Below are 18,689 nucleotides of genomic sequence, written 5' to 3'. Positions count from 1 at the left end.
TACAATAAATAATTACCTTAAGTTAGCTTTAAGAATCTTTACACGACTAGGGTGAATAGATTGCCATAAATTTGTAGTCTTGTCACTGCTAGTAAAACGATTGGCGTCTCATTCTCTCTGTCAAAGACGATTAGCGCGAAAAGCTTTATGGAGGTAAAATAATATAGTAAATTTCCTTTTCGTCTGGGCTTACTTTTTTCTTTCTTTCTGAAGTCCGATTATGCTATTTTATTGGAGTGTTGTGAATAATTTCATGAATCCCTCCCCATAATTGAGGTGTCAGTAGGTATTCTAGATCTGTAAAACCCAGCAAATAATTTATCGAATTATTGTGAATGATTTCAGCAAATTCTTGATGTTCTATGATTACTTATTCATTTATGTTGAAAATACATGTTCATTGAGTTACTCTTTTAGTTGTAACACCATTCTACTCTGGGATTTTCGAATTTTCCTTTAGTTTTTGTTGTTTTAGTTTCTCACTTCCGCTTTGAGGTCCAAATAATCCGGAGTCATGCCGGAAGTCCCACTGTGAGGACTAACACGCTCCCTACCAAAGGATACCACTAGGAGGGGGGATGGGGGTAGGGATGGACAAAATCATTAAATTTTAAAAATATTAGAATGACCTAATTAATGAGTATAAGATTTTCTTTTACAAATTTGAAAAGATTTTTTATGGTAGCGGGAAAAGTTGTGTTTGGTTGGGGGTTGGGGGGAGACGGGAATATGGAGAAATTTTCCAGAACCACTTGAGTTGACTGTTTTTCGTGCATAAAACCAGATACTGCTTGCACTATCTAAATTAAGACATACTCTTAAATTAACAATACCAAAAGAGCAAGTCCAACAACTTAATTTTCAACTATGGTCCATGTTAATGTATTTTCTCAAATTTTGCAGCCTAAAAGGGAAGATAAGGATGGGATCAGTGAACTACCGAGTCGTATGCTTGGTCCCCACCTAGTATTTGATTGTGCTAGTATCTTGGGTGATGGTAAAAAACATAAGAGGTTCACTCTTTCTAATTTTGAGGATTTCGAGAACGAAAGGCGTGAATTTGTTAGGCGGGTAGATGAATTGATGCAACAAATGCAAGAAAGAATCATAAGTTCCTTGACAGTGAGTTTCTTCTTAGATAATAGATACTCATTTCGCATAAATGGATGGTTGAAAGTTGCACTTGCATCTGGGTTGACCAAACTTGAACTCTTGCTATATCACGAGCAGCATTTCTTGACAAACTTCGGTGTTCTAGAGCATAGTCGGTACTATTTTCCATATTGGCTCTTGTCGGAAAATAGTACATCATCAGTTCTGTTGAGCCATTTACATTTAGAAGAATGCGTTATCAGGGCTCCAGGCGACTTTAAGGGCTTCAGAAACTTGACAACTCTTATACTGAAACATGTGATTTTGGGTGACAGCTTTGTCTCGGAAGTTCTCCCTAGTTGTTTGCTACTTGAAAGGTTGTCCTTAATTTGGTGTAAGGTAACCTCAACCTTGTGCTTTGAACATCCGTCTCTGCGAATAATGCATCTGAAGGTTCTTCATTGTTTTGGTGGAGCAGCTATTAGAATTTCTTCCATGAATCTCACAACTTTTGAGTACGACGATTTAACAATAAATATTGCACATCTTTATGCTCCTCAGCTAAAAGAAATCTTTTTAATGGACCTTGGGAGACCTTTTCCACTTGCCCGTCTTTCTGGACTTCTTAACCTTGAAATCTTACGTCTACACATGAGTCTAGAAATGGACCTTTACCAGGTAACTAATTAAGTCTCATATTCCTTGGCCTTTTTTAACTATTAATTATGGCGTGAAAGTTTTGTTCCTTATTATATTCTTGTTCAACTTCAGATACAAAAGATGCCAAGAAATAATACTTGTTTCACAAGTCTTAAGCAGCTGGATTTGTTTGTGAGCTGCTCGGATGATGATTTTGATCTGTTATGGCTTTTATCTTTCTTGAAGACCTCACCCCTTCTTCAGAAGCTAGTCCTAACTGTAAGTCATCCTTTCGTGTGAAACTTTCTCAATTCTGAATCAATAAGAACTATGTGTAATGCTAAAGAGAGACGTATTCTGGAACTGTTACATATATACGAACATATATATTCTGTCCTGTATTTAATGTTTCATAAGATAAGTACCATTCCTAATTCAACTCCAATTAAGTTGCTGTTGGTCCTAGGATAGTAGGTATTCAATGGAATAGTTGAGGTGTGTGCAAGTTGGCTGGACACCGCCGTAGTTTTTTTTTTAAAAAAGTTTCTGTTGGTCCTAGGAATGGAATTTCTTTTAGGCTACTCCTCACCTTATATCATGTAAAGATTGCTGCCTCGGATATGGATTCAAATTTGTGGGTTTAGCTCTGTTGTTGAAAGCTTCTTTGTCAAGTTGTAGTAAAGTTTGTTATACAACCAATCAAGTTCTTTACTGTGTCTGAGAAAGTCGCAATCTTTGATCCATTTCAGCATCTTTTTCACTTGTGTTTGGGGCAGTGATCGACATTTCCAGTTAATGTCATGTCATGCTAAGAACAAGAACGTGGATGTGCCTTTAATCTCTGTATTAGTTACTCTACTTTTACCTCAAGTTATTGATTTTTGTTGCAGTTAACTTTTGGCAAATTCAATGAGAATCAAAAAGAGATCCGGAAAGTGGATGCTATCCACCATCACAATGAACTGAAGGTGTTAGAGATGCATGGATGTGTTGGTAATTGGTATGAAATTGAGTTTCAGTTGTTAATACTGAGTATTGCAAAGGGATTGGAGCGATTAATTATCAGTAATTCAACAAGCATATACGCTGGAGATGAACAATGGGTCGATCTTCCTAGGGAAGAGGAAGATTGTAATCAAGAGATGGTCCAGAAGCAACTCCAGGGTCACGTTCCTCAAGGTGTTGAGTTAGTGTTTCTCTAATCTAATCAGCCATCGTTTTCAAGTTAATGGTTTTAGTTTTACAAATATATATGAGTTAATGGAGGAATAGTACGTCATGGGTAATTTAGATTTCATTACTTGGATATGAGAATTCCTCAATAGTTAATTCTCCTTCTGTCCCGCTTTAATTGATATTTTTTTCCCTGTTTTTTATGATCCGCTATATTTGATTATTTCAAATATTAAGGAGTTAACATCTTTTTTTCAAAGTTATCATTGGAATAAAGAGCCTAGGAGTATTTGTTATATTTTCAATGAACAAATTAAGGTTAATATGGTTAATTTTATTATTAATTAATACTAAAAGATGAGTTCCTTCGTATGTGTATCGAAAATAGCCAAAAAATCAATTAAAGTAAACCGAATGGAGTAAAGAAACTATTGTTTTTTGTGCAGATATTATCTGTAATAGAGCTACGCCTAAATACACTTCAATTGCTATTGCAGTCTATCGCTGAACTACTATTGCTATTATTAATATACAAAAATGACAAAAATGTATATTTTTTATAGATATGCATTTTGTATGTTATATATAAAAATTATATAAATTTTATATATTTTTTCGGTTATCAAATTTAATTAGTTTTTTGCGCGATTGTCAGTTGGCCTTTTCTTATTATGAGTTGCCATGTTCTATGCCACGACTGAAATATAATTTATTGTAATGAGATGATGGAAGTGACATAAGTCATATAAATGTTCAAGTAATTTTAACATCTAAAGATGTTATATATTCATTAATACATTCGAAAATAATTGGTAAAGTGTTTCACTTTTAAAAGTTCTTAACATTAATATGTTGGTAGTAATTAAACTCAATTTCTTGGGTTGGTTAGATGAGAATAAAGGTAATAGGTTAAATAAATTTTATTATTAAAAATAAAATTTTAAAAGTTAAATATGTAGTTTTTATTTTCTAAGTCAAAAGGCAATTGTAGGTTAAATAGGATATTCTTATAAGTTGGGGAATCATTCAATGTATTAACTCTACCATGGAGGCCCTTAACATTTGGATAATCTTCATACTCGACTTTCATAGTACTGCACATACAACGATATTATAATAAAAAATAAACAAAATATGATAGCAAAAATAAATAATAAAGAAAAATTCTTATTTAAAATATAAAACAATATCCTCGATGCGGAGGATATTCAAATAAATTAACCAAAAGATTTATCTAAATATGCTAGTGCAAAATGCATATAAAGGAGAAAAGACAAAAAAAAAACATATTATAATAAACAATAAACTAAATATAATTGCAAAGATAACTAATAAAGAAAAATCCTAATTAAAGTATAAAACAGTATACTTGACGATGGAATATGTTAAAATTCAAAGAAGATAGTGGATCGAAAAAGAAGAAAATAACCATATCTGCAAATCTACGTTAACTCTAAGCGCTCAAGTTTGTGTGAAAGATACAGTATTTGCCATATCAGCTTCAGGTGCTTAATTGACACATTTTTTTTATTAAGATTAAGTATTCAGATAAAAAAATCTTGACAACTTTAGAAGGCTACATACGTATTTCAGGTTAGTAATTTTGTGTTGGGAGTTAGGGTAAACTAATCAGGATTCAATTTTCAAATCCACCTTACTTTGTGCTTAGCTTCGGCTCATTCTTCAACCTTTTATATTAATAATTTTACTTATTATAGAAATTGTTTTTTGGAAAATTCCCAGAGAAATTTTTAATTATATTATATTTCAGCTGATTTAATATAGTAATAACTTAACAATGGCATTCGATAGGGCTAATTCTTCAAATTCTGCTCCCTATTTTTAAGGGATCATTAATGGCTCTTTACTTATCATAATGTGACTTTTTTTAAAGGCTTTACCCCCAAAAGGAAGTCCTTTCAAAAATTCTCAATGGCCAGAGAAAAACCCAGGCCAAAGAGGGGTTTTGAAAATAGTGTATAATATGAAACTGAGGCACTTACACCTATGTAATATTCCTCTTGCTCTCCCCTCCCCCTAAATAGCAATCAATTTAGAAATAAATAAAAAGAATATTAACTCTTCTAGGCTTGAGTCACTATTTTATATGGTTTAAAAGTGTATTTCAAGTAAATGGTATTTTTTATATTCATAAATCTTCTGGTTTCACAATTTTTTGTCCAAATAAAGTCATTATATAAACAGCATTTCAACTTTCAAAACTTTTTTTTATTTTTCAACTTCAATTATTATACTTCATAACGCCAATTATATTTAATGCCAATTTTTTTTTCCGCATCATTTAATGCCTACTTTTAAGATGGTGTTATTTCATGTCAATTTTTGAATTGCAAACCTCCCACCATATCCTCTCCGTAGAGTTCTAGACAGACTCTGCTAATAAAGATATGTGATGACCTGATTTTCAGTTATTTCCCCAAACCCAAATTCAGATTGTTTATACATTGACCAGATATTTAACTCTTTCTTTTCCAGTTTGAGTACTCCACTCTTCACAATTTCTCACCTTTCACCTCATTTGAATCTCTCAGACTAAAGACGTTGCTTGCACGATCTCTGCTTATATTATTATTAAAACAGCAAAGAAAAGGTGGGATTTTTCTATCTTTCTGTTCTTTGTTTAAAGTTTTTTTCTTTTCTTGAGACACTGTTAAGAAACGGAAAAGAGGACCCGATTCCATGGGTTCTGATATGGGTTTGCTAAGAATATTGTTTGCTTTTTGTATGTGTTTTATATAGGAAATATTTTTTCCTTAAGCTTGTATCTATTTGTTTTTGTCACCTTCGTTCTACATTTGTTTTGTGTAATTCTATTCCCAAGTCCCCTCCCTTATTACCTTCTGATTGATAGGAATTCACGAGAGAGAAAAATACACCAGGTATGTACTTAATCTTTTTATTTTTCAACTTCTAATTTAGTTATTTCATCAGTGAAGAAGCAAACTTTTTTTTTGTTTTTAAAGTTTTGGATAACTTGTTGCATGTAATCATGTACTGGTTCTGCTTTAAAATACAAATTATTTAGCAGTCATGGAATGAAATGGGTCCAAAATAGGAGTACTTGTTATTATAAACATAGAATGATTGCTTGCTTTATTTTCATTTTGTAAGGGTAAGTTTATTCACAGTATAGTACCGAGAAGGTGCAAAGATGGGCGTAAAATATTTGTCTTACTGATTGTAACCGGTGGATTTAGTATGGTGAAATAGATCTGTTAGCTGGCACAATACGAAAAATATTGTCATGTTTACCACTAGTAATAATAGCGAATTATTGACATATAAAAGGAATGTCCAGTTTACCTTCAACAAATCAGTGCATAGAATCCTCTAACTATTGATGACTCAGAATTATTCCAAATTTTTTGTAACATTCTGAGAATGCATACTAGAAACCTTGAATCTCAAAAGAGCATTTGGTGGTGTGATCTCGTCCTGTTTTTCGACTTTCTCTGCCTGTTTTACAAAAATAATGAAAAGATGCTTTTGGGAGTTTGAAACTCAAAGGATTACTATGAACGGAACTCACTTCATCTGCACTTTAATTATTGCTGCATTTTCATGTCCTTTTTACTACTAATCTATATTCTCATGCTTACAGGGTTTTGGAATTTTTTCGTTGTGCCTGATGATCGAGGATAAGACCAATTTACCAGTGAGCTCAGTACTTCCTGTTAGAAAAGGCTCAGCTGGAAGAAAACCAGATAATATCAGCAGAGGGAAACCAAGAGTTTCGACTAACGAGCACAGAGTTCTTCCCTGCTATCGCAACCCTTTTATGCATTCATCTAATAATGGAAGTATTTCGACTGGAACTGTAGAGAAAGGTCAAGATATTCTCCCTCATTATCTGAGGGCTTCAGCTGGTTCTTGCCACGACTTGTGTAAATATGGAAGGAAACATTCTTTTGAAGAAGAGTCAAAGTATCCTCTATCAAAAAGAACTAACAAACCACCTGCCGATGAGCCAATAAAACTTACAATGGTGAAACGACCATCTTTGTCTAGGACTCTAGAAAGCGTTGTTGCAAGAAGCAGAAGAAACAGTGATGTTAGTCTTAGAAAAGAAAAGGTGGTACCAAAAGCATCTGCAATTAAGTCTTTGAAGTCCAAAGCTGATTCATCGGCTCCTTTGAAAAACCAAAACAAGATACAGAAAGATGGAACCGATAAATTGAATGCTGAAAAGGTATCATCTAAGAAAACCATGCACTTGGAAACTGAGAAAAATCTTTTAGAGCCTGAACAGGATGGTAACATCATGTTGTCACTTCAACAACCATCAATTTCATTTCCCGAATCATACTCTCCTTTGTTATCTAATGATGAAGAAAAAGAAGAGGAGATTGACTGCTCGGAAGATGTGTACACATCTTGTGAAGCGTTAAACAAAGCTGAAGTAGAAACTGTAGATCAGAAAAAGATCTTTAGCAAGGGCAATGCAGGTGTTTCCAAAAGTAATGATCCTTCAGTTGTGAAACTGAAGTTCAAGAGGGGGAAGGTAATTGATGGCAAAGAAAGTTGTAGCAATCCTAACTCAGGAAAAGTTGTTTTGAGACATCAAGATTTGCAGGAGAAGAAAGATGCTCAGTTGCTCAATGATGTGATTGAAGAGACGACAAGCAAGCTCGTCGAAAGCAAGAAGAGCAAGGTTAAAGCTTTGGTTGGTGCTTTTGAAACTGTAATTTCCCTACAAGAGAATAAGCCTTCTGCACTCATAGTTTCTTGATTAACAAACATAATTTCCTTAAACCCTGTAAATAATGATACATATAGAACTAATTTCAATGGTAATGGATGATAATGAGCTTTTCTAACAGGGCTGGGCACTGTTTCTCCAACTACTGTTTCTGACTAAGTTGTTATCCATTTCTTAACGGGTATTTCGATATTTTCTTCAAGACTGAATAAAATCCAATGTCTCAGGATGTTCTAGGAAAAGAAAATTGAAGCAAGAGTACCATATGTCTTCTAAATATGTGGTGTTTGAATGTAATATATATCTTCTGAGGTTGGATACTCAGTATAACAAAGTAACACGTATTGACTATGTAAGTCATTTTATCAAGGATCTGTCCATTTTATTTGGAATAGAAGTGCATTGAAGATGACACAGCATGTCAAAAAAATACTTGAAAGCAAATAATTGGAACACATTTGGGATCTCTTTTACTGTTTTTTGCTTGTTCTCTGCTTTCCGTGGCTGTCTACCTATATTAGATTGTCTCACATTGGTTGAGGAGAAGCTGGTGACTGCTTCTTACTTTTATGAATTAGCTTTTGGGTCTGAGTTTATACTTTGAACCCCTCTAAGGCACCTGTGCAATGTCACTGTTATGGAGACATATAATTCCTCCTCTCTTTTTTTGCAATCAAAATGAGCTAACAGTGCATACCTTTGGCTCTCTAGTTGTTTCAAGCTTCGCCTACAACCTTAAAAACGCTTTGGTCTAAAACGTGGAGTAATTTCTATGTGCTTAAGACACCTGAAATTCTTTCCTCACTCAAATAGTTAGGTTTGCATTTTATGTGTTTAAGACGTTTCGGTCAAAATCATACTAGTTTTACTATGTGCTGACACACCTAATACTCTTTAGTTTATAAATGTTTATTGATAATTCAATCAACACGACATGTGTTTTTACATGAACTGTTCATCTCAACTTTATCTCTAATCATGATAAACTATTATAATTTGGCATAGACATCGTCGGTAAGTTTTTTCATACACCAACACCCTCGCCCCCTCCAAGTGAAAAAGGTGACAAAGCCATCAATGTTTGTTATTCGATAACAAGTTTGCCTTGCCACGGACACCAGATTTCCTAGTTAGAAAATAAGGAAAATAATTGAACGAAAAATGAAAGAAAAGTAGTAATTAATCTCCCGAAAACAAAAGAAGCCAAAATCAATCATAAGTAACTTTTTATTCTAATCAATCAATCAACATTTCCTTATATTGTTTTAATCAACTGTAAAATACCTTCACGGCTATCATCACTGATAATTGATCAGGAGGAACTTGAGAATCAAAGGTTACATTGAGTAAATCCCACAATTTGATAAGTAAAACTAGCTCGAAAATTCATCATGTAGAAGAGAGCAAAAGGTACAGCACTGAAAAAGGTTGAAAAAAAAATACTATAACTACACCTCAATCTTAAACAAGTTAAGGTCAGTTATACGAATCTATCACTTTTACATTGAAATACAAAACATTGAAAAAATGAAGTCTCTAAAATAATCACATCCCCAGTGTATGCTAAAAACGTGGAACACATACGCAAAGGTCAGTGAGTGGAAACTTGGTAAAAAGAATTGTGTCTGATCCTGTCTAAATATTTCTCAATCATACAAAACGTACCAATATGTATTACCTACGTAGTTCCCCAACTAGGGACTTAAAATTTTCCTATAATCTACAGTCTAAAATGATCGACATGATTTAGTCAAGAAACACAAGGGAAATGTGGGGGGTGATGGCAACCAAATTGACAAGAGAAAAAATGAAATTAACTGAAAAGAATCATCTCAAACCTCTAACTGGGCCAAAGGGGCAGCCTTCAAACAGCGTCAACATCCTAGCTTTGCTTATCAGGATGTCCTAATTCATCACTGATAGTAATGGTGCGCATTTTATGCCACGCCCCAGTATAGACCTATGCTACATCCAGCTAAACGGAAATACAATGTACTTTGACCCATCAACAAACTAGGCGACGAATTTTTGTTTTACAGATGGGAAGAATGAATCTTATGTCCATGCTAGTGATGCAGGTTCTCTTCGTAGAAGTGCGCAGCACTCCAATACCTGAATATATCCAACCAATTCTGCGAAGTATCAGAATTTCCATCTCAATTGGACTTGAAGTTCCCCACAAATATTCAGCACAACCTGTGCCATTTAAATTTCTTGTGTGTGTTGTCCTTGCAGCACAACCAATTAACTACTCCAATATGTGGCAACTCCTAATAAAATCATTGGAGCAATTAACATACTTGGTCCAAAAAGGACGGAGATGCTCAAAGCCTATGTCTAGCCAAGGCTTGGATTGGCCATTGTAATGAATTACAGCAGCCTTCTTCACATTCTCAATGTTGGTCTTATTCTGATAGCCCAAGCCAAGCATGTGCCACGAGGGATCAATTGGATGAACATGACCCTTGAATGCAATCAAAGCAGGAGGCAGTGTTCCAAGTTTCCACATTGTCAAGTTTGACTTCAGATTCTACAATGACCAAAAAGTTTCAGAACGCCAATTAGTAGCACATTTATTTCTGCTTAATAGAAAATTAAGATAATGCCAAGGACTATTTATCACATGATTTCAAGTTGAATCGCAATATATAAGCAGTTCAGATTATTCAACTCTTCTCCGAATAGAAATAATTGATCAATCCTTCGACTATCAATAAGTGGCATGATACAACAAAATTTAGTGACCTAACATCAAATCTACACCAACCCCAGGGGGAATAGAAGGTAAAGCAAAGATTCCATGCCCCACTTTCTATACTTCGTCTATTTAAGAATGGAAATAACAAAAGACAATGAAGACCTCTAGAACCTTTAAACTTCTTAATCACAATATTCGTGATGTCTCAAGCGGGACCAAGATCGTAAAGCTTATCTCATATAACAAGTGACAATGCTGAACTAGGACATACTTGTGTCTCCTAGATGAACATGCCAATAGAAAAGTTAAACGAGCCACAAAGTGGTCAAGGATTATGGAGATATAAGCAGGAATCCTAGAAGATTTGCAGATGTTGAAAGATTTAAAAGAAGGTAATCTCCAGCTCTTGAAAGATAACAAAAAATAATCTCATAGATTTCAGAAAACTCACATATTTAAAGATTAGGTTAAAGAATCATGGAGATCTGAGTACCTCTTTAAGCCATGTATGATAAGTATCTCTTATACTTGTCTTTCTCCATGCACGCAAGTCAAAGATATTCATCCCATAAGCCCATGCACACTCGTCGGGGTTCAAATTCTTTGCTATCAGATGATGAGAAAAATTGAAGTAATTTCTGAATCGCTTGGACATCACCCACTTATCTTCACCTTTACAGGTCTCAACAGCTCCATTCACCTTTCCATTCAGGTCAATTTCCCACAAGGGAGATAGGTCACGTTGAATTACGACATCATCATCCAAGAAAACCACCTTGTCAAGATTTGGGAAGAGCTGCAAAATACAACACAAAAATCTCAAACTTGTACTGGAAAGAGAGTGTTCATATCCAGACAATGCAAAAGTTGGAATACAAAAACATGTGAAAGAATAAAGAGCAGAAAAATGGCAAAATGTAAATTTTAAATCCAACCAAAAGCAAGAAGGAGAAAATAGAAGAAAATATTTCTGCATAAAGTGGGATTCTTGCTGAAATGAGAGAACACGGGGCTAACACATTTGTAGTCTTTATGGGACATCTTCAAAATGGCAGAACAAGAAGAATAAAATGAGGAATGAAGAACTGCTAATATACACACTTCACACTCCAAATTAAGTATTTTAACACCTATTAATGCACAGTAGGGGGTGCAATGGTTTGTTCATTTGGACTAGAAGCTGATATAAGCTTGAAAATTGTGAGCAGATATGTTCCAAGCAGTGGTACATAAGACTCGGCCATTCCATTCTATTGGCATATAAATGGAAAATGATTGTGGAGCTCAAAAATCCGTGCTCTTTAGCAATATGCAAACATACCATTCAGGTAAGGAGTACAAAATTATGTAGCCTCTCTGCTCACATGTACATACTGAAAGTTGATTATGTGTACATACTGCTTGTGTATAAATACCACAGCCTACAGAAAGTCTCAACACTTGACTAAATCTAGGTTGAGATTAATAAAGCAAATTCCATAGCAGGCATCTTGCTTAAGCAATAATTTTGCATAATTGGACCGATCATTTGACTCTATATTTATCCTGGCATTTTGTTCCTGAGGGGTAAGGTAAGCCTTTTAGACTTGACAGATTTCCTTCATTTTTTATTTTTTTTTGCGTGTATTGAAAACCACACTCCCCTCCAAACCCCTACCCAGGAGCTCAACATGGCCCTTCCCCACTTTTACTCCGTTAGTGACTTGAACACCCAACCTTGTGCTTACTAGGTTATCCCTCTCTTAACAAGCCTTTTTGACCTGACCATTTCATCCTTCCACAATACAATTTAGAGCATAGAAGGAAATTTATGCCATATGACGAAGTGTTACCTCTGGCAAATATATGCGGAGATGATTTAGCAAGGATATGTATTTCGGACTTCTAGCCTGCAATTTTGAGGCAAAAGATCGCGGAGTAATATCACTGAGATTGGCACCTGCAACATGATTTCCATGGTAGTATTTCCGAATCCCATAATGGCTCTCAACTACTTCAAGCACTGGAACGTTTTCTCTTGTCAACCAGTCAAACTGATGAACACCTTTAACTTCCACAATAGCAGGAGAGACAGGATTCAGAGCAAACCATGAATGCATGCCTGCATATGTTTTCTTATCAGTGATGACGTGGAAAACAATTTTTTCAGGCTTTAGAGATGACTGCACGCCAGAATTGACGACAACTGACGCAGCTAGGATGTTATCAGTTGACAGTACAAAATGGTGCAATGAGTTGTCAGAAAGCAAAGGGAGTAGTTCTGGTGAAGGCAACTGTTTGCGTGCATGAGCATTGGTCGAGTATTCATCAGTCAACCGCAGTGAAAGACAGTGAATGCCTTTTGGAACTGCACTTGCAGCAAAGTGTTTATTCATCAACTCTGCAAATTTTGATTCTCTGATCTCCCTTTCAGATCTCTCCATCTGCAAAATAATGAATTCATTCAGATGAAAAGAAAAAAGTAAAGGAAAGTTTAACTAAGGGCTATACACAGATCATCCCAACGTATACACAGAATCCGAATGCATGCACAGGCATTAAAGAAGCACTACTATGTGGTAAATAATACATCAATCCCTGCCCAAAACAAAGTGGAAAGCACAACAATAAAGCCAAATGGAAATGCGAGTTAATATGTCTGAATAAATAGTACACAAAGAAAGAGAGAGGCCAATTACATGCACATACCATTCCCTTCAGCATCAAAGCAAATTCTTTTGCGCTGTACTTGTTGTTTTTTATTTCAGAAACCAGTTGACTATATGACTCTGGGAGCTTCAAGCCAGCTGGCACTTCCTCCGAGTTCACTTGATTGAGGATCTTAACAAAATCCTTAACAAGCTTCTGCTGGAACAGCAAAAATGATAAAGGCTTGGGTTAAGGAAAGGTATTCCACTTAAACTTATCACAAAAAGAAAAAGGTATTCAACTTAAACGCTCAACAGAAAATTGAAAAACTATAACATCAATCCAGCAACAAGAAATGTAGATAGAAGTTTATTTACCCCTGAACCATCAGATCGACCAAGGAGCTTTGGTCCCAATCGTCTGCCTAAACAATCTGAAGATCATGTGAAGGAAATGAAGTTATGGTCTGTCAGTATTTGACTATATTCTTGCTGAAAATCGTAAACAAAATGGAAAAGTAGGACCCTTAGCAGACAATATCTGGAACTGAATTGAGAAAGAAGCAGAAAATACAAGCATCACAGCTAGATTCTTATAACATTTATTTGGAACAGAGAAACAGCATTTAAAAATATCTCAAAGCAACTGAATGATGTGATATGAACATGTGAACTAAAGAAACTTGTGATTCAAAACAGCACAAACACATAGGAAACAAACAATATTTACTGAAAGCATATGTGTCACATGCAAATAATAGCAGTAAGCATATCTGAAACTGCACTAGATACCAGTAGTGCAAAATACATCATACAACCCTAAATCCCCCCCCCCTCTGCCACACAAAAAAGCGCACAATATTCACTACTTTAACTCATGTTGCTAATAAAAACATTAAGATAATTTCTAATTGAGACGGTAAGCATTTGTAGAATCAAATATAAACAAGTTGAAGATTGCAAAAACTTATTTGAAATTGTTTTAACATCCTTCTTTCCCTTTCTAAGGGGTATTTCTTTTTCTTTGAGAAGGTAACTTTTGTGTATATATAAAATAAACTACACAAAAACGGTGTCGGTGTGGTTACCCATATTTATAGAGTGGAATACAGGGAAAATTCCTAATCCTTTGTCTTCTCTCAAGGATTCTAAAACATCAAAAATAGACTCAAGATCTTCTAAGAACTCTTGCTTACACCAAAAATAGAAAGAACTAGACACTTCATTTTCAGCTCCGGTATATTACAGCGTTTATCTTCAAAGCACCTTTGATGTATCTCATTTCTAAGGGGTATTTCTTATCAAACTGAAATACTTGGATAGGTAATCAACACAACTTTAGTAAATTAGACGACAGCCAAAAAAACTAAGAAATAAAACAACTACTAAGGCATTACTGGTGAGAGGAAAATGATGAATGCCTATTGAACTGTAATAAAATCCAGGCTACCTAATAATCAACCAATGCCTCAAGTATACCTCAACCCAAACTAATTGAGATCAAGGATATGAATCATCTAGATATTGTGTTATATTCAAGCCATTTAATCCTATATTGATGAGTAATTTGGCTTTAAGGCAAATCATGGGTTCTCTAAATCCCAAACTTATTCCTATCCATACCTAATGTAGGTGCAACTGAACCCTAATCCCAACTAATTGGTATCTCCCATATGGATCCTTTGCTTTCATTATGTTCTGTTTTTAGCAACTTTTGCGTTGATTCGTAGAGATTATAGCTTTTCTCAGACAACTTCCCTTCTGGTACTTCAATCACCATAATGTCACGCTTAACTGGTGCATTAGGGCGTCAACACAAAAAAAATTACCCAATATTAATAAACTTAAGCTTTGTGCACCGACAGCGTAAATTCGATTAGGTCACATAGAAGGTAATTGCAGGTAACTTTATTTAACAAGCATTCATCGTACTGGTAAGTAACCTGATGTAAGAGGTTAAATTACAGTGATGGTGTAAGAATTCATTACACGATCATCGCATATAACTTGAATCCAATGATAATTTGGGAAAAAAGAAACATGAACATTTCCACCTCAATCAACAATTTCCAACAATGAAGAAACACATTATGATCTAAGGACCAATTGGACCGGCAATGAATATTACTAATGGAGAGTTAAAAATATCTAACTAACATTACAATAAAGAAAAATGGAGGGGAAAAAGTGAAGTACCAATTGAGGAGCACTTGTTGACACCTTCAAGAGTAACAAGAGCTGTAAGAATGAAGACAAAAGGCAACAAGAAAGCTAGGATTAATATGGTGCGAAAGAGCGTCCGATAAGAGAATTGGCGAGCTGCGACTTTGATCTTCATCAAATCACCACCACCTACACATCCTCCATTACTATTCGATATTGTTATACTTCTCATGCTAGGTGAGAAGTGCAGCTGCATTTTAATAGTCCTAAGAAAAATTACCTGAAAAACAAAAAACAAAGTGCACATTGAATTTAAACTGACTAATTGCATTTAATAGGTAAAAGGATATTAATAAAAGCACATACTCTATGAAAGGCACTAGGTCAGATCCACCAAAACAACAATTTTAAGACCAATGCATTGGGTGCTCACGCTTTCGCCCAAAACCCAAAAGCGAGCTGCACCTTTTGTATAAATGGATTTAATGTCTAGAACTTTCTGTATCAGTTTCTATCTAAATACACACACAAATGACAAATGTGTGTGCAATGAATTGAACGGAAGTTTTTATCTATGAATGTGTGGATTAATCAAAAGAGAATGAATTGAGTATTTGAATCGGGTGAATAAAAACCCGAGCAAAATCCGAGGTGAGAATGTTTTCTGCCGCATATGCTAATTTAACTCCCTGAGATCAGAAGAAGGAATATAAGAGAGAGTTTAAAGAAGGGGGGGAGAGTAATTGCCTATTTTTGTGTTATTCTGTGTTTTTTCTAATTTTGATCGATAATTCCTTCTCTATTTTAGGAAGAAAAAAGAAAGAGAGAAAAGGTGTCAGAATAAATATAAAAATGGAAATTGTGTAATAACAGAAAATGAAATGGAATGTGTAATATTTTTCTAGTCAAAGCATGTGGGCATATGGAAGCTGCCAAGCTAAAATAAAAGAGCTGTCCTAAAGTCCTAAAATTATGGTAAAGACTGTTCAAGAATATCTTAAAATATCATTTCAAATTTAAAAATAGACGTAAACTTCGTACAGTTATAATCTTGTAGCACATTCTTTTTTATTTTTAAAATAAGTTCTACACTTACCTACTAAAAAGATTTGGTAGTTTAAATTTTCAAAGTGTGTTAAATATTTATCGATAAGTTTGTAATGCTCTGACTCAATTAACTTTATCTTGTTTGTTCCTCTGCCGCAAATATCGTTTTGTTTCAAATAAAGAAAAACATTATTAATATCCAAGGAAATAAATTCGTTTTCTATTTAATTTGATTTTATTTACATGTTTAGTGATGTCAATAATAAGTATATATATCTTTTAGAAGTAAAATATTAATTCAAACCGAAGCACAAGTGTTTTTATTGGTTAAAACGATATGACGATGATGAAACATGGTGATAAATATAATGTAAAAGTTATAGGTTCTAATATTCGTACTTCGAATAACGTCATTATGTGTAGAAGAAAAAATATAATATTTAATTTGTTTTGTAATCCATCTATTCATGTAGAAAGTAAAATCAAAGATGAACATCTCCTAAACTAAACATATTTTAAGATCAGTTCATCAGAAAATCTACTTTGATCTTTTATTTTTCTAATTGCGTTAATGATTGTCATCTCAAGAAGAATTAATCGTGTAAGGCACGATTCATTAGTCATTAATTAACAGTATTAGCAATTTCATTAACTTGCTGTCGGCAATCGGCCCGTCAATAATCATGCAAAGCGCTATTTTGCAGACATATTTAAGAGTTGAAAGTTGAAACTCAAAACCAAAGAGGTCCTTTTTTTCTTTAACTCTTTTTGGCTCGATGTGGATTTTAAGTCATTATTTTGAAGATTTTAACTTCTATCACAAACAATGTAAACTTTTTTATACAATATCATGTCATCAAAAATAGAAATACAGATTATTATCCATGAAAGTGAAAATAATAAGTAAAACAAGGCATGTTTCTATTAGGTCAAGTTTATGAATAGTGATAGTGTAAAAATTCTACTACCAATCACCGTATATAAGTTAAATCCAATTTTGAAATATATTGGTAACACAACTAATTAATTTTTAGTTTAACTAATATATATATAATTACAATAACAAATATCAAACTTAAAAAAGCAATTACAAGTAACTTTCTATGAAAATCATTAATTGATAATATGCAAAAGATGAGAAGTGAATTTGTCACGTCTCAAAGGAATATATCAATTGTGTAAAAACAATTACTACAGTGTAATTGCATATCGTTATATCTTCCGGGTGGAACAATTACCAAATTTCTCTTCCGGAAAAGACTTTGTGCATTATTTACTATTGACTTGGCAAATTCAGTGACCGACAGAAATTTTAACCTAAGGTGGTGAGTACTATTAGACTTTACTTTTTGTGAAATGTATGAGATAGGGATAGTCAAATGAGCTCTCAGAAAGATACATGACTTCCAGAAACTTTTTTGCTGCCTTAACCTCGTCCATTTGATCTCTTTCAAAATTTATTATAGCCAAATCTCTATAACAATTAACAATCATGTTTGTTTCTAAATTCTATAACATCTATGTTTATTCCGAATTTTTTTGGCTATTATAATAAAGTGTTGTTAAAAAGAACATATTTTATAACATAACATAACATGAAAAATTAGTTCCAAAGCAAATTTGACTACTACAGTGAAGTTTTGTTATAAAGAATTACTGATATAAAAAGGTCTAACTGTATCACAAACAACTACGAACTCCGTGGAAAGATACAAAACTACCAACTATGTACTATATCTGCCGTATAATCTGACCAAGGTAGGAAGCAAACTAGGTCATGAATGGAGACAGCTACGAAACGAGGAACTTGAACAAGGGAATTCAAAAAATATACAAGAAACTTTAAGGTTATATTAGAAACTTTCCTTATGTTAAGGGGGTCTAATGATTTATATATACTCAATAAGAGATTATTTTTGCTCTATTATTTGTTCAGTATAATTTTTTGATGCGAGGATTTCTTCAATCATGCAATGTAGTTCCTCCCTTTGAATGGAAAAAACGAAAAGTAGAATATGTAGGAAGATGAACGTTCCCACTGCTCAAACTGATATTGCTCCATTTCAGGATTATAAGTTCCAAGGTGACGGTCAGGGTACATGTGAAGCACAACAGTTCAAGTTTTTACCCAGTAAAGATCTATCTTATATTCGAAATTAACTTTTACATAATTTGTGGCTATGTTATAGGTTACTTGCCTTATTATCATGTTACTAATTCTACTTATAATTGGTAGTTATCTTTAATTATCGGTTACACCCAATCAACTAAGCAAAATCACTATGTTGTGGGATTTCATTGGGTTTGTTGTTGTCGTTGTTGCTATGCAATCGTACCTGATGCAGGTGCTGACCGCTATGTGAACTGCTGGGAAGGCTTTGGAGGTTTGGAACACTTAGATTACATCAATAGTCTTGTTTATCCACACAAAAATCACTTCTCTATGAACTGATAGCTGGAAAAAACTTGGTCTTCATGTTCTGGCTTAATCAGCTCCAATTTCAAAAATAGTGTCCACTTATTTTGAGTT

At 34.1% G+C, this 18,689-nt stretch overlaps 3 protein-coding genes across 5 annotated transcripts; 2 read left to right on the top strand and 1 right to left on the bottom strand.

Moving 5' to 3' along the window:
• Nucleotides 1-3,063, top strand: LOC142171556 (uncharacterized). 2 transcript variants are annotated; one of them, XM_075234385.1, is made up of 4 exons: nucleotides 1-153; nucleotides 904-1,770; nucleotides 1,864-2,010; nucleotides 2,622-3,063. In XM_075234385.1, the coding sequence occupies exons 1-4, from the start codon at nucleotides 148-150 to the stop codon at nucleotides 2,931-2,933; spliced, it is 1,332 nt and encodes a 443-aa protein (XP_075090486.1). In that variant the 5' UTR covers nucleotides 1-147; the 3' UTR covers nucleotides 2,934-3,063. The 2 variants fall into 2 exon arrangements, with proteins under 2 accessions (XP_075090486.1, XP_075090487.1); XM_075234386.1 differs by lacking the exon at nucleotides 1-153 and adding an exon at nucleotides 160-286.
• A 2,573-nt stretch (nucleotides 3,064-5,636) lies between these two features.
• On the top strand, nucleotides 5,637-8,005 carry LOC107793529 (uncharacterized). Its single transcript, XM_075234387.1, has 2 exons — nucleotides 5,637-5,804; nucleotides 6,527-8,005. The coding sequence occupies exon 2, from the start codon at nucleotides 6,554-6,556 to the stop codon at nucleotides 7,652-7,654; it is 1,101 nt and encodes a 366-aa protein (XP_075090488.1). The 5' UTR covers nucleotides 5,637-5,804; nucleotides 6,527-6,553; the 3' UTR covers nucleotides 7,655-8,005.
• A 1,177-nt stretch (nucleotides 8,006-9,182) lies between these two features.
• LOC107793533 (putative galacturonosyltransferase 13) lies at nucleotides 9,183-15,888 on the bottom strand. 2 transcript variants are annotated; one of them, XM_016615911.2, is made up of 7 exons: nucleotides 15,479-15,888; nucleotides 15,146-15,392; nucleotides 13,328-13,383; nucleotides 13,011-13,166; nucleotides 12,155-12,745; nucleotides 10,816-11,118; nucleotides 9,183-10,154 (listed from the first exon to the last, which is right to left on the bottom strand). In XM_016615911.2, the coding sequence occupies exons 2-7, from the start codon at nucleotides 15,366-15,368 to the stop codon at nucleotides 9,873-9,875; spliced, it is 1,611 nt and encodes a 536-aa protein (XP_016471397.2). In that variant the 5' UTR covers nucleotides 15,369-15,392; nucleotides 15,479-15,888; the 3' UTR covers nucleotides 9,183-9,872. The 2 variants fall into 2 exon arrangements, with proteins under 2 accessions (XP_016471397.2, XP_016471396.2); XM_016615910.2 differs by having other exon boundaries at nucleotides 13,011-13,169; nucleotides 15,479-15,879.
• Between the last annotated feature and the right edge of the window lie 2,801 nt (nucleotides 15,889-18,689).

Source organism: Nicotiana tabacum, chromosome 17 (assembly GCF_000715075.1).
Source record: "Nicotiana tabacum cultivar K326 chromosome 17, ASM71507v2, whole genome shotgun sequence".
Lineage (NCBI taxonomy): Eukaryota > Viridiplantae > Streptophyta > Magnoliopsida > Solanales > Solanaceae > Nicotiana > Nicotiana tabacum.
This window is presented reverse-complemented; position numbering and strand designations above follow the sequence as displayed.